Source organism: Rhinolophus sinicus, linkage group LG10 (genome assembly GCF_036562045.2).
Source record: "Rhinolophus sinicus isolate RSC01 linkage group LG10, ASM3656204v1, whole genome shotgun sequence".
Classification (NCBI taxonomy): Eukaryota; Metazoa; Chordata; class Mammalia; order Chiroptera; family Rhinolophidae; genus Rhinolophus; species Rhinolophus sinicus.
Window position 1 is genome coordinate 33,589,204 of NC_133759.1, and position 15,158 is coordinate 33,604,361.

Sequence of the window (15,158 nt, forward strand, 5' to 3'; positions counted from 1 at the left end):
ACCAGCCATGAAATTCTTACAACTCCTCTTTTTTTCCCATGTCAGTGACTCCAAGTAGCTCAGCAAGAAAACTCTCTTTAAACTTTTAAACCACCTACTAAACCAAATGCACATACATAAACCAGCTTACAAACAAAAAAATAAGGTTAAAGGCACACACATGCCAGCTGAGAGCACCTCTTCCTACTCGCTAATATAAGATAGAAGTCAGATGTCAGTACTTTTTCTTTTGAACTGATCTTGGATATAGAACTGTGATATCTAAACAATGCACTAACCTGAACACAAAAAAATGTACTGACTGTTGGAAGGGACGCTCGGGTTGAACCACTCCACGGGCGTAACACCATAGTTAGTGCTAAATGATACCTGTTGGTTGAATGCCTTCTGAGATTACAGGTTGTGTATAAAAAGGTATAACGTACAGTTCAAAGAGCTTTTAAAAAAAAAAACCGGCCATTCAGGGGGCTGAGTACTTCCTAAAACCATAAAACCAGTGTGAAACGGTATATAGAAAAATGATGCACTCGGCCTGCTGGGGCAGAACATGTACTGTGCGAGCTCTTCGTCCAGAAGTACTGCTGATTCACAAAGCTTCTTTAAGAACAGCAAAAGCCTCCAACTGTTACATATTGTGTGCTGGAGAGGCCAAGAGTAGAGGCAGGCACCCCCAGGCCTGGCTATCTAGGAGCCCCAACGATGCCTTCGGCCGACTCTAACCAAACACAATAAATACATGCATCCCCTAATATAATGGCTCTGGAGAAAAGTTTCAATGTTGTGATACTTCCTGGTAATAATAATGCCAACTTTTTATTAGAACCCGGAGGTTGAGTACTGGTAGCTGTGATTGTGTTGGGGACCGGAAGCCTGTGTGAAGCTCCCATGAAACAAAACAGGGTACCTAGCTGTTGCATGTTCAAAGACTTACCAGACACAACCAATCACTCATTATGAACGAAATTTTCAGTACTGCCATCATATAAAACAAATCCTTTAATTTTTCAAGTGTTTTAAAAAACAATTTTATACTTAAGCCAGCCTTGAAGATAAGCACAAAATTTACCAGTTTACATTTTTTAACCGACATCTCAAGCACCTACTCTGTGCATAGCACTATTCTAGGTGCAATAAAAGGGATTCTTAACCTTAGAAACGTGATTTCACTTTCTGAAATTGTATTATCACCTTTTCCAGAGAGTAAAAATAAATAAAATCATCACTGTTTACTACTCACCTGCCCCCAAAACTCACTTCTAGCGCATGGAAAAGCTAATTTCTGCCAAATTTAAGATGTTTCAATGAATTCAGCTCCTACTTCCCCCAAAATAAAGGAGCAGAACTCCTTTTCATTAAAAAAATAAAATAAAAAAGACACAATTTTACAAAGGGACAGTTTCTGTTACTAATCAATTATTATTTTTTTAATTTCTTTTTTCATACTCTAGCTTTTCGTAAAGTTTTCTTCCTCCAATATTGCCTTTCCCTGTAAGACAAACCAGACATCTTTTTATACTGTTTTTCTTTTCCTAAGAAAAAGTAATGCATCTGGAAGACAATCCATTCCCAAGACTAGTGATAAATATTCCAAAAACTTTAAAGGTGAATCACCTACATTACCTTGATGAAGTCAAAAAATAAAAAGCAATTGGCACTAAGATAGCTATTCCAAATATCTGTGTTTAAACAATTTAAAAAACTGTTTATTTATTTTGTAAGAATGTACCCCTAGTCCAAAGTAACTATGTTTTAAAATTTTTTGGCCCAAAAATTTACAAAAAACTTTTCAGTTCAACCTAATAAAACTGATATCTAGAAAATTATTCCACATTATTAAGTGTGTCTTAAAAAGTTCCGATTCTAAAGCATTCCTAAGGCACGGTGTTCTGGAAGACAAATGTGCTCCTGCTGGCGTTGTGTCATGGATGAAGCGTCCGTGACTGGCTCCAAGCGAGCCCTGACAGGCACCGTCCGCTGGATGCTGTGGGACTGTGGGAGGGGCGTCACACATAGGCCCCCAGGGCTGCATGGAATTCTGTGAGACACTGTACCAGCTGCTGGAACTTGGGCCTCTCCTCCGGATCCAAGGCCCAGCAACAAGCCATCACGGCAAATCTGCAGTGACAAAAATGGAAAATTTGGCAAGTGATGATATAGGATTCCTAACCTTTTGGAAAATCGGATGCCAGTTATGTTTTCTGTATAAATGTGGGTGTGGAAAGGACGACACAAAAATCAATCAATATTACTATCTTTTGGCAGTTCTAAAATGAAAAGAAGCTAAAGTGAGTAATCTGGATTTTACATGTAGATTTCAATTCTTTGTGAGAGCACATGAAAATACATCAGCAAATATAGAGATTTCATGTAAATACCTGTGTTATCCTATATTTAAGTTCTGAGAGAAAGAGGAAGCTTTATCCAAGCTCTGAAAACCTTGAATCTACAGTAAAATCAGTGCAAAAGCTGCCACATTGCCATGGTGTAGAAACCTTCAGGTGATTCTGGAACTCTGACCACATTCACATGTGCACTCAACCACCTGACTAGCCCCGCCTGCCCACCCCAATCCAGTTATATGGAAGATCAGCTATGCAATGAAAGCAAACAGGAACTATCTCACTGGCTAGCCCAGAACGTCATCTTTATATATCAGCTGACACCAACTGGAAGGCAAGACAGCAATGAGAAAGGCTTTTTATAACTAAGAATGTCCTTAAGGCTCTAGCGGGAAAAGTCAGGTCCTCACTCTACCCAGAATAACCCACATAATATTCAGTGTTTTCTCACTACATACATTCGCCTCTTGGATTAGAATAAACACTACAAATATAAGATGCAGAAGCCCTAACGTCCAATGCACTAAAGAATGCACGAGTCTGGCTGACTTTGTGGTTCTCTACAGAAGTCTAATTCAAGTCCAAAGAGGCATTATTCTCAAGAGGAAAGTCTCTGGATGAATATGGACACCTGCTCTTTTCATTTTATCCCAGCATTGTACAGGGAATGAAACCCATGTCTTTAAGCTCAGAAAAACTTACAGTTCATCAGGACAGTTGATAGGCTGGGCTATTCGGTAACCATCTTTCAGGTATGCGGCCATCTCAAAGGGGTCAATGTCCACATAGGGCGTTTGGCCCAGAGTCATGAGCTCCCACAGCGTCACTCCGAAGGCCCACTGAGGAGAAGCAGCAACACAAGCAGGGGATATTTAAAACAGTGTCAGAGTGCTGCCACCTGGGGCCAGGTATGGCCTCAAAACAGCAGCTCAACCCACTCTTAAGGGAAGCAAAACATTATCTACACAAAGACGTCAACTATATCCAGTTAGTTTATCTTGGTAGGACAGAAAAAAAGCATTTTAATGACTGTATCCTTCAATGTGAATGTCATTATTGTACATGTTAATTAGATCTATTGGAAAGAACGGCTTTTACTGTTGATTACAAGCCCCACCACCCCAAACTGTTAATTAATTTCCTAATATGAAAGCTTGTTACTTAAAAGGCTGGGGCCGGACTGGTGGCTCAGGCGGTTAGAGCTCTGTGCTCCTAAATCCGAAGGCTGCCGGTTCGATTCCCACATGGGCCAGTGGACTCTCAACTACAAGGTTGCCAGTTCAATTCCTCGAGTCCCGCAAGGGATGGTGGGCAGCGCCCCCTGCAACTAGCAACGACAACTGGACCTGGAGCTGAGCTGCGCCCTCCACAACTAAGACTGAAAGAACAACAACTTGAAGCTGAATGGCACCCTCCACAACTAAGATTGAAAGGACAACAACTTGACTTGGAAAAAAGGCCTGAAAGTACACACTGTTCCCCAATATAAAGTCCTGTTCCCCTTCCCCAATAAAATCTTTAAAAAAAAAAAAAGGCTATAGCTCGTATGCATAATTGAGAAGTGGAAACTGAATATAACTTTGGTCTAACTGGATGGAGGAAAGAACACCATGAACAAGTGAAACATGCAAATTATATAAAATATAAGATGTCATGGATTTTTACTATATTAAAAATAATTTAAATCAACAGGTGAAAGTATCCTGAAAAAAATATTTTCCAACCTTGCTTGAGTAAAAGATCAGATTTACTTAAAATCAACATGTTCTATTGGTAGGAGCAGAAATCATAAGCAGTGGCAACAGTGCTCTTTCATGGTCCAATCAAACTACACCGTGGCTCCCGCGAGTGTGTGGGGCAGGCGATGTGTCCACACAGAACTGCTGCCACGTGGCCTGGAAGGACCCAGAATGGGGACTCCCACTGATGTGCTGCCACATGTGAACCTCGAGGTCAGAAAGAAGGTACGCAGGAGATATCTGTGTATCAGGTATCGTGTTTATGAGTCCTTTCAAGTTCTAGACATTTTGCGTTCTTTATCTCACTTCATTTTCACAACAAACCCATGAGAATCATTGGCAGCATGATTTTACAGGTGAGGAAACTGAGGCTCACAGAAGTGACTTGCCTCCAAAAATACACTTTTTGTGTGAAGGAGGAAAAAAGAAGAGGAAAAAAAAAGTCAAAAATAAGTTTGTTTACAAATCTAAGCACAGTGCATTAAATTTTAAGTTACAATTTTTTAACAATAAAATCCAGAAATAATCCCTAAATTATACGGATTTTTTTAAAAGCCTTACATTAGTGAATAGCTTTTTTTCTTATCATAATCTATGCAAACAAGAAAACAGTAGAATGTTATCTTTTAGAATACTTTAAAAACTGTCAATGGAGGGCAGCCAGATGGCTCAGTTGGTTAAAGTGCAAACTCTGAACAAGGTTGCCAGTTCGGTTCCCACATGGGAGCTGTGCCCTCCACAACTAAATTGAAGACAATGAGCTGCCGCTGAGCTTCCAGAGGGGCGGCTCTTAACAAGGTTGCCAGTTCAATTCCTGCATGGGATGGTGGGCTGTGCCCCCTGCAACTAAAGATTGAAAATGGCAACTGGACTTGGAGCTGAGCTGCGCCCTCCACAACTAAACTGAAGGACGACTTGGAGCTGATGAGCCCTGGAGAAACACACTGTTCCCCAATAAAATTCATTTAAAAAAAATTGTCAACAGAAACTACTATACCAAACCAAAATATATTTCAAAAATGAAGGCAAAATATAGTTTTTGAGGCAAACCAAAGCTAACAGAATATGTCACCAGCAGATCTACACAGCAAGACATATGAAAGTACTTCTTCACATAGAAAGAAAAAAATATCTGATGGAAATTTGCACCTACACAAAGAGTGAAGAGTGCTGAAAACATGAGTAACAACTAGGTAATTTTTCATTAAAAATTTTCCTTAATAGGTTGTTTAAAGCAAAAACAGCAACAATGTATTATGGGTTTATAATATATAGAGAAGTAAAATGTAGGTTCACAATAACATGAAGGAGGAAAAGGGATCAGTGGAAATATTACATTATATTGTAAGCTGCTTATATTAAACATGAAGTGGCATAATATTTGAAAGTAAAAGGTATACATTGTAAACCCTAGAACAAGTTTCTCAACCTCAGCCCTACTGATGTTGTGGGATGGATAATGCTTTGTTCTAAGAGGTCTTGAGCATCGTACGATATGTGGCAGCATCCCTGGCCTCTACCCACTCCATGTCCCAAATTGTGATAATTGAAAATGCCTCCAGATATTGCCAAATGTCCCCTCGTGAGGGATGGTGAGAGGGTAAAGTTGCTTCCTTCCAGTTGAAAACTACTAAGCTAGATCGATCAAAGAAAATAAAAAGACACAAATTATCAATATCAGTAATGGAAGAGGGAACATCATTACAGATGCTATAGACATCAAAAAATATTATGAACTCAACTTTATGCCAATTAAATTAATAACTTAGATGAAACGAACATATTCCTTGAAATACACAAATTACCAAAACAGACACAAGAATAGAAAATCTTTATAGCTCTATATCTAGTATTAAAGAAATGGAGTTCATAATTATAAATCTTTCCACAAAGAAAACTCTTTATCCAAATAGTTTCACTGGATGAATGCTATCAAATTTGAAAGAAAATAATACAAATCTGTGTTAGTTTCCTAGGGCTGCCATAACAAGGTACCACACACTGGCTGACTTAAACAACAGAATTTACTTTCTCACAGTCCTGCAGGCTAGAAGTCCAAAATCAAGACGTCAGCAGGGCTATGCCCCCTCTGAAGCCTGTGGGGAACTTCCTTACTTGCCTATTCCCAGCTTCTGGTGGTTTGCTGGCAATTCCTGGTGTTCCTTGTTTTACAGCTGCAACATTTCATTCTACCCTGGAATGTCTTCTTGTAAGGATACTACTCATGCTGAATTAAGGTCCACCCTAAATGAGTATGATTTTATCTTAACATTATATCAGCAATTACCCTATTTCCAAATAAGGTCACATTCTGAGGTGCTACAGTTTAGGACTTCAACCTATTTTTGGGGAGACACGATTCAATCCTACACAAACTCTATCAGAAAACAGGGGAGAAGGGAACATGTCTCAACTTATTTTGAGGCCAGCATTACCCTAAATACCAAACCCGAGTTCAGCCTTTTGGAACTCAAGTGTTTTTTTCATTAACAGTGACCATCAGAGAAGAGCAATGCCCATCCTTGAGGTCTGTGCTTTGAGGGGTGGGGAGGGACAGGGACAGACGAAGATGGATGTATAGTTTTTAAATCGCCATAGAAACAGAGCCTACTGGTTTAAAGAGAATGTTCTAGTCTGCTTCAAAATGGAAAAATGATGTCAAATTAACAAAAGTTAAAGAAAGCTGCCTGCTAGATACAGGTATTTGTCTATCTTAAAACCTTATTCTTTGAACTTTTAATACTGACAGTGACTAGTAAATGTAATGCTTTGTTTCTAAAAGTGTCCAATTTCCACAGGGAAGGAAGTTCACTACACAGATACAACAAAGCCCAAAGAAGTGATACTGGTTAGAAGGGTGTTCCCATCCCTTCTTCATGAGATGAGATGGGTCTGTTCTTATTCACTGATTGTGGCAGCAGCTGTGGGGAAGGAATAATCAATCCAAATCAGCTTTTGGAGGAAGAAACCGTGGGAACTGGCCACAAGTGGACACTGTGGCCTTGTACACAGGGCTTAAGTCCATCCACTGACAAAGGAGGAACATTCTAACAACTCTGGGCTGTAAGGGACTTTCACAGCAATGCTGGTGGTATGTGCACTTTGGCGTGTACCCAGGTACCGTAACAGTACAAGCTGACTTTAAAAAATTACTTCTTTCACATTGTTTTGTCCAATTATTGCCGCACATTCACCTAAGGTCCTCATATTACAAAGTGCAATGCTAATGAACACTAAACAAAGAACAATAAAGCCAAAGGGTACACTGCAGTTTCATTTCCTTAAAAGCCAACAAAAGTGATTAATTATACGTTGGTTCACCAACCCTTTAAAAAAAAAAAAAAAGAAAAATCAAGATCAACAGCACCAGGATGATTTGTGGAAAACTTGTTCTCTAAAGTCTTCTGATAACTGAACTATTTAAAATTTAGACAGACTTATTCTATAATTTCCCTTTGCTTGACGTCGTTGGAAAGGGGGCAATAAGGAGGTCAAGCTGTTTTTTCCAGTTTTTAAAAGGCTGCTGCTATGCCCATTTAAAGAACATGTAGAAAATAACACTGTTCTTCTATTCATCTTCTCCCAACGATTTTATAGCTTCCCAAAATATAAGATATAAAACATTTTTTCCACTAACAACATATACTTATGTGACTTGTCAAAAACTATATAAATAAAATTCTTTTTAAATCTTTAATGTAATGTTTACATTAAAGGTCTATTAAAAAATTTCCATTCTGCGACTTCATGAACTTATCAAGTGACGCTGACCTCAGTGTACTATATATAATGAGGAAAAAACTTTGTCCAATTCTCAATGATCTCGCCTAACCACAGTAAAAGCATAATCAAGTGTTCCCTGACTAGGCCTTTCTGTTAATACTAGAAACCCAACATTCCTTTCTCGTATGGAAATGGGTTCAAGATGACTCAAGTGCGATTAATTTAATCTGGGAAAGAGCTTTCCAAGCTTCACTAATGAATGAGAAGAATCATCCAGGGAGTTAGTTAAAAATACAAATTCCCTAGTCTTATCCTAAAAGTTCTGGACCCTGGAACACAAAAGTTTTAACTAGAGTACCTAGCTGGGTCTTAAGATCCAGCAAATTTAGGAACTAGTCTTAGATATTGAGCAGTGGTGGTCAGACAGTAAAGACATTTTTTAAAAATTACAGTATGGCTGACATACAAAGAACTGCACATAAAGTATTAGATTTGTTAAGTTCTGATATGTGTATATACCCCTGAAACCACTGCTACAAGTTACTAAACATATCCATCACCTCGGAAAGATTTTTCCTGCTTTAATCCTGTCCCTCCACCCCTACCATCCCCAAGTAATAACCAATCTGCTGTCACTATAGATTATTTTGCATTTTCTAGAATTGTATATAAATGAAACCAAACTGTACACTTTTTCTTGCCTCGCTTCTTTCACTCAGAATAATGATTCTGAGATTCCTCCATGATGCAGCATGTATGGACAGTTCTTCCCTTTTCCTGGAATTATAGTCCACTGTATGAATAGCAATTTGTTGATCCGTTTACCTGTTGGACATTTGATTTCCAGGTTCGACTAAAAATAAAGCTGCTATGAACATATGTGCACAAGTATTGGTAAGGACATAGGCTTTCATTTATCTAGGAGCAAAATGACTAGATACGGTACATGTTTAACTTTTTAAGAAACTGCCTGTTTCCAAAGTGAATGTACCGTATTAGATTTCCACCAGCAGGGTCTGACAGCTACCATTCTCCCACATCCTTGCAAGCAATTCAGTCTTTTCAATTTTAGTCATATTAATGGATGTGTAAAGGTATTTCATAGTGGTTTTAGTTTGCATTTTCCTAATGACTAAAGAAGTTGATCATATTTTTGTGTGCTTATTTGCCAATCATGTATTTTCACTGGTGAAATGTCTGTTCAAATATTTTGCCCATTTTTACATTGGGTTGCTTCTTTATTACTGAGTTTTGAGAGTTCTTTATATATTCTGCCTATGTCCTCTATCAGATAATTTGCAAATATTTTCTCCAAATATTCAAGTACCAAGATTTTCTTCTATGTTCTCTTCCAGAAGCTTTAGATTTCACATTTAGGTCTGTTATCTACTTGGAGTTAATTTTTGCAGATGGAGCAAGGAATGGATCAAAGTTCATTTGCTTTGCCTGCATATCCAATTGCTCTAAAACTGCGTTTAAAAGAGAATTCCTTCTTCACTGAACTGCCTTTGCACTTTCGAAATTAGTTATCAATACATTATGTGGGTCTATTTTTAGATGCTCTGTTCTGCTCCACTGATCTACCTGCCTACCTCAATGCCATCACTACAATCTTCATTACTATCATTTGAAATCAGATCTCCAACCTTGTTCTTTTTTCAAAGCTGTTTTGGCTGTTCTAGCTCCTTAACATTTCCATATGAATTTTAGACTCAATCTGTCACTTTCTACCAAAAAATAATAATAATAAAAGCCTGCAAAGATTTTCTCTGGGACTGTATTAAATCTACTGACTAACTTGGAGAACTAACATCCTAATACTGAGTTTCCTGATCAGTGAACAAGGCATATTCCTCCATTTACATAGGTCTTTAATATCACTCAACAATGTTTTATAGTTTTCATTGCATAGGTCTTCACATTTTTTGTCAAGATATATTCCTAAGAATTCTAAAAATTTCATATTTTTGGATGCTTTTATATTCTTTAAAAACTTTGATTTTTCATTAGTGTAAAGAAATAAAACTGTACATTGATCTTGTGTTCTGTAATCTTTCTAAACTCGTGTTAGTTCTACGTTAGTAGCTAATTTGTGAATCACACTGGATCTTCTTGATAGATGGTTGTGTCATCCACAAATAGTTACTTTTTCCTAGCCAATCTTTTCTTGCCTTTTATTTCCTTGCCTGCCTTAGTGCACTGGTTGGGACCTCATACAATACTGAAGTGATGGGAATGGGCGTCCTTATCTTGCTTCTGTTATTAGGTAAAAAGAATTCAGACTTTTGGCATTAAGTATGATGTTAGCTACAGATTTTGTTTTTTTGGTAGATGTCCCTTATCAGTTTGAAGACGTTCTCTTCTACTCCTAGACTGTTGGGAATTTTTATTAGAAATGAATTTTGAATTTTCTTCTAATACTTTTTCTGCATCTATTGAGATGATCATATAGTTTTCGCCCTAGAGGAATTTTCAGCTTAGTGGGGAAGAGAGGTAATTATGTAACAAGTTACATAACCTTGGGAAAAATAAAGTTATTTCCAGATACCAATAGGCAATAGGATGAAATGTACGTATGTGCGCCATAAAAATTAAAAAAGGAACAAAATTATTTACCATATGCTTAGCTTTATTTGCACATCATAGCAAAATTTTACGGTTGGTAGGATTCCCATGGTAGAGGTATGGAATCTAAGGCCAAGAGAGATGATCTCAGACAGTAAATGGTAAATTTAGGATTTAGACATCAGATTCTAAATCCCATTTGACCAGCTAAGGACTTCTTGGCTTTTGTGTCAATTTTAGCCTCTTAGAGGCCTTAATTATATTCTTGTCCACAGTCTGCATTAGGGCTCTTTTTTTAAGTGTGATGATGGACAGAGTGGGATATTATCATAACATGCTCATGGTCAAGTCATTTTTATTTTTTAAATTTGTTTTTTAAACTTAGTTTAGGTGTGTTTTTCCAGGATCCATCAGCTCCAAGTCAAGTAGTAGTTTCAATCTAGTTGTGGAGGGTGCAGCTCACAGTGGCTCATGTGGGGATCGAACTGGCAACCTTGTTGTTTTTGTTTTTCAGTATGTTAATAACTATATTGCCGTTTGACTTTCAAATGGTAAAACAAACTTGTATTCTTGCTATAAAGCCTATGTGGTCATTTTTAAAATATATTTTTGGATTCTATTTGCTAAACATTGGGTTAAAATTTTTGCATCTATGATCATGATAGATTATGAGCTATAGTTTTTTTCTGATCTTTGTCTGGCATTGTTTCAGGGAATGCTGAACTTATAGAATGAATCAGAAAGTATTCTTTCCTCAATTTTCTGAAAGCGATTGTGTAGTTTGTTTTATTTCTTCCTGAAATGTTTGGAGGTACTCCCCAGTGCTGCAGAATTCACTCTGGACCTAGAGCATTTGGGGGAGGGCAGGCTTTTAACTAAAAATTCAATTTCTTTAATAGATATAGGACTAAGTTCTAATTATCCACTCCTTGAGTGGGTTTTGAAAGTTCTTATTTTCCAAAGAATTTGTCAATTTCACCTAAGTGTCTGAATTTATTGGGAAACAGTTGTTCATAATATTTTATTACTTAATACCTGTGAGCATCTGTAATATCATCTCTCATTCATTATATTGCTAATTTGCAACTTCTATTTTTCTCATTAGTCTAGCCAAGAGATTTATCATTAATGATAATACTCAGAGTTAAGCATCGGTTTCACTGGTTTTCTCTATTGTTCTTCTCTTTCATATTTCACTGACTTCTAATCTTTATTATTTCCTTTCATCTATTTGGGGTTTGTTCTTAAGGTGAAAACTAAGGCACTCATTTGAGACTTTTCTTTTTTTCTAATATTGGTGTTTAATAGTATATATCTCCCCTTCAGCAGCATCCCAAATTTTTTGAAATATTTTGTTTTTATTTCATTTAATTCCCATAGTTTGTAATTTGTATTTTGATTTCTTCTTTGACACATGGGTTATCTGGAAGTTTATTATTTAGTTTCCAAATATTTGGGGATTTTCTAGTTTCCTATTTTTGATTTCTAAACTAACTACATTGTGTTCACAAAACACTACTTTGTATGAATTAAGTCCTTTAAAATTTACTTGTTTTAAATGAGAAACAGAAACTCATAGACACAGACAATAGTTTAGTGGTTACCAGAGGGTAAGGGGGTGGGGGTGGGGGGTGGGAGATGAAGGTAAGGGGGATCAAATATATGGTGATGGAAGGAGAACTGACTCTGGGTGATGAACACACAACGGGATTTATAGATGATGTAATACAGAATTGTACACCTGAAATCTATGTAATTTTACTAACAACTGTCACCCCAATAAATTTAATTAAAAAAAATTTACTTGTTTTATGGCCCAGAATATGGTCTAGCATAGTAAATATTCCATGTGCACTTGAAAAGAATATGCATTCTGCGATTGTTGGGAATGTTCTGTAATTGTTAATTAGATCAAGCAGTTGATCATGTTATTCAAATTACTGATTTTCTGTCTATTTGATCTATTGAGAGAGGGGCACTGAAATGTGCTCAGTGATCTTTTAAAGAGATATAAACAATAAAAGAAATCTTGTGCTTTTACCCAGGTAGTTACCATTTCTGGTGCTCTTTATTCCTTTGCAGAGGTCCGTATTTCCATCTGGTACCACTGGTTCCTAAAGGACTTCCTTTAACATGTCTTGTGTAGTATGGGTCTGCTGGTGATGAATTCTTTCAGCTTTTGTATTAGGTTGGTGCAAAAGGAATTGCAGTTTTGCAATTTTTAACCCTTTAACTGCAATTACTTTTGTATCTAATAGTTCTGAAAAAGTCTTATTTCTCCTTCATTTTTGAAAGATATTTTTGCTGAGTATAGAATTCTATGTACACAGTTCTTTTCTTACAGTAATTTAAAGATGTAGCTTCACTGTCTTCTCCCTTGCATTGCTTCCAATGAGAAATGTCCTGCCATCTTTTCCTTGGTTCTTCTGTTAAATACATTACCATGTTTTATTTTTCTAGCTGCTTTTAAATTTTTTATCACTAGTTTTGAGCAATTGGATTATAATGTGCTGTGGTTTAGTTTCTTCAAGCTTTCTGTGTTTGGAGTTTGTTGAGTTCTTAGATCTGTGGGTTTATATTTTTCACCAAATTTGGAAACATTTCAGTCATTATTTCTTCATCATTCTTTCTTGTCCACCTCGCGCCCTCCACTTCATGTCTTTGGGGACCCCAGTTACACATATATTTAGTAAACTAAACTGTCTAACAGCTCAGTGAGAGATCCTTCCTCAAGCATTTTCGGTATCTTCTCTTTCCTTCTATCTCTTGCTTTATTCCTATCTCAGAAGAGAGGGATACTTCCTCCTGCAACAAGATTATACCTTTACCTGGGCTCCTGATACCATTCACCCATGATCTCTTAGATCTCCCCTCCAATAACCACTTGTCCAAACTCTTCCTTCCCACCACTGTTCCCCTGGCCTAGAAACCAAACCAAATAACCCAATATGAAAAATAAAACACAAAAATAACAAATCAGCCGCTCTTGATCCTGCCATCTCATCAAGCTATTATCCTTTCACTCCTCATAGCTGAACTTCAGAGTGTAACCCACTTATTGCTACCACTTTCTCACTCTGACAATCACAGAGCCCTTGACAACCACACCTATCTTTAATGATTTATTAAACCCGCTTGTTCAAAAACCCAGTTATTTCTTCATACTTTCTGACCACTGCAGATATGTTTACAGACTAGATAGTTTACAGACTATTTCCTTCCTTGGTTTCTGTGACACAGCAGTCTCTGGATTCTCTTTGCATCTTTCTATTTCTTTGTTGCTTTCTTTTTTGACTAATTAAAAATAAACATTCTCTATTCCCTTGGCTTTCTTCTCTCTCTATATTCACTACCTCTGGGATCAATTGCTCTGTTCATTCAATCACCACTGTTAGGAAGCTGATGTGCAATTTCTAATATCCTGCTTCTATGCCTTTCCAGAATTCCAGACCCACATTCCACCCATCAGTATCTTGAACTCAACATGCACCACATCAAATTAATCAGGTTTTCCCCAAACCTCAGATAGTCTACCTGCTGTCCTCAATCGTGTTGTACCTTCAGAGTGATTTAGGATTTATTGCAATAGTAAACTAAAGTACAAATCGAAGATTACACTAAAGTTTTCAGAAACATGGGCCCTGGGTAAAAGACATCTATGCAATATATCTAATAGTAAAGCGGTGGGGGTGCTCAGGCCACAAAGGTGAATCAATAAATCATTTACTCAAATAACTGTGGTCAACAGCACAGATGGAATCTCTGATGTGAAGTCCATGGGAGTGAAACAAGGAGAAATGTGAAGACTCAGCATGGAAATAGAAAGGAGACAAGGACAGTGTAAGATCATTCAGGATTCTTTTACATAGCTCTCTAAGGAGAAGATTAGCACTGCTGGCTGTGACTGTTCTTAAAATACATGAACCAAAAGGCACAGATATGTACGTCAACTTCAGTTCTACAGCTATGGAACATCTGCTAAAGGAAAATAAGATGGAGCTCCCATTGCCCATTCTGGGAAGAGCGACTTGTCCATAAATATATAAGGCAGTGTGTGACAGATGCTATTAGATACAAAATCCTCTGGGGATCCAAAGAAGATAAAATCAAAGGTCATAAAAGTACCTGGTGTGTTTGGACCCAGAATGAATTCCAGATACGCAGAAATGGAGAATATAAGGAAATGTACAGTGGAAAACATGAAGCTAAAAGAGGGAGATATGGTAACAGAAGGCTCTGAAAAACAGGGGAAGGGGTTTGGATCTTTATTTCCTAATGTCTGAATGATACTGTCACCTCTCCAGCTTTTTCTTAATGTCTTTATATCATTATAAAAGTGAATTTAACATTTAAATAATATGTCTGAGATTGTCGATGTGTAAAATCTGCAACCAAAATGGAAACAAATATTAGGAATCTAAGCATTATTCTAAAATTAATAATGAAGAAATAAAATAGAAAGCTTTCTATACTTTTAAAAGTAATAGCATTCTCTGAAAACTAGAGCTTTCTCTTTGATACTACCGTAGTTCAGAAGATCACTCTTCATGGGTATGCTATAAATGTGAGCTGGTGCTACTCAAGTCTGCTCAAGGTGTGGCACTAACTTTCCATGGCACTGAGCAAGCAGGAGTAATAAGAAGTAGTCTGCTATAGATATAATATTTAGATAACTTCACTGATTTCCCTCCGTCTAGGTAATCTTTAATGTTCACAGAAGAAATACCGTAAAGGCACAAGGAACATATTTTAATTTGCCCTGCACCCTAAAAACTGTTCAAGTACCTTGATG

The 15,158-nt window shown here is 37.2% G+C and overlaps 1 protein-coding gene across 1 annotated transcript in view; it reads right to left on the reverse strand.

Annotated features, from left to right (window-relative positions):
- Positions 1-978: 978 nt before the first annotated feature.
- The window catches only part of RYK (receptor like tyrosine kinase), an 82,803-nt gene continuing 68,623 nt past the window's right edge, over positions 979-15,158 (reverse strand). Inside the window, exons 14-15 of the mRNA XM_074314085.1 lie at positions 3,042-3,178; positions 979-2,115 (exon numbers count right to left, since the gene is read on the reverse strand). Of these exons, the coding sequence (XP_074170186.1) occupies positions 2,004-2,115; positions 3,042-3,178 (249 nt within the window). The 3' untranslated portion in view covers positions 979-2,003. The remainder of the gene's footprint in view (positions 2,116-3,041; positions 3,179-15,158) is intronic.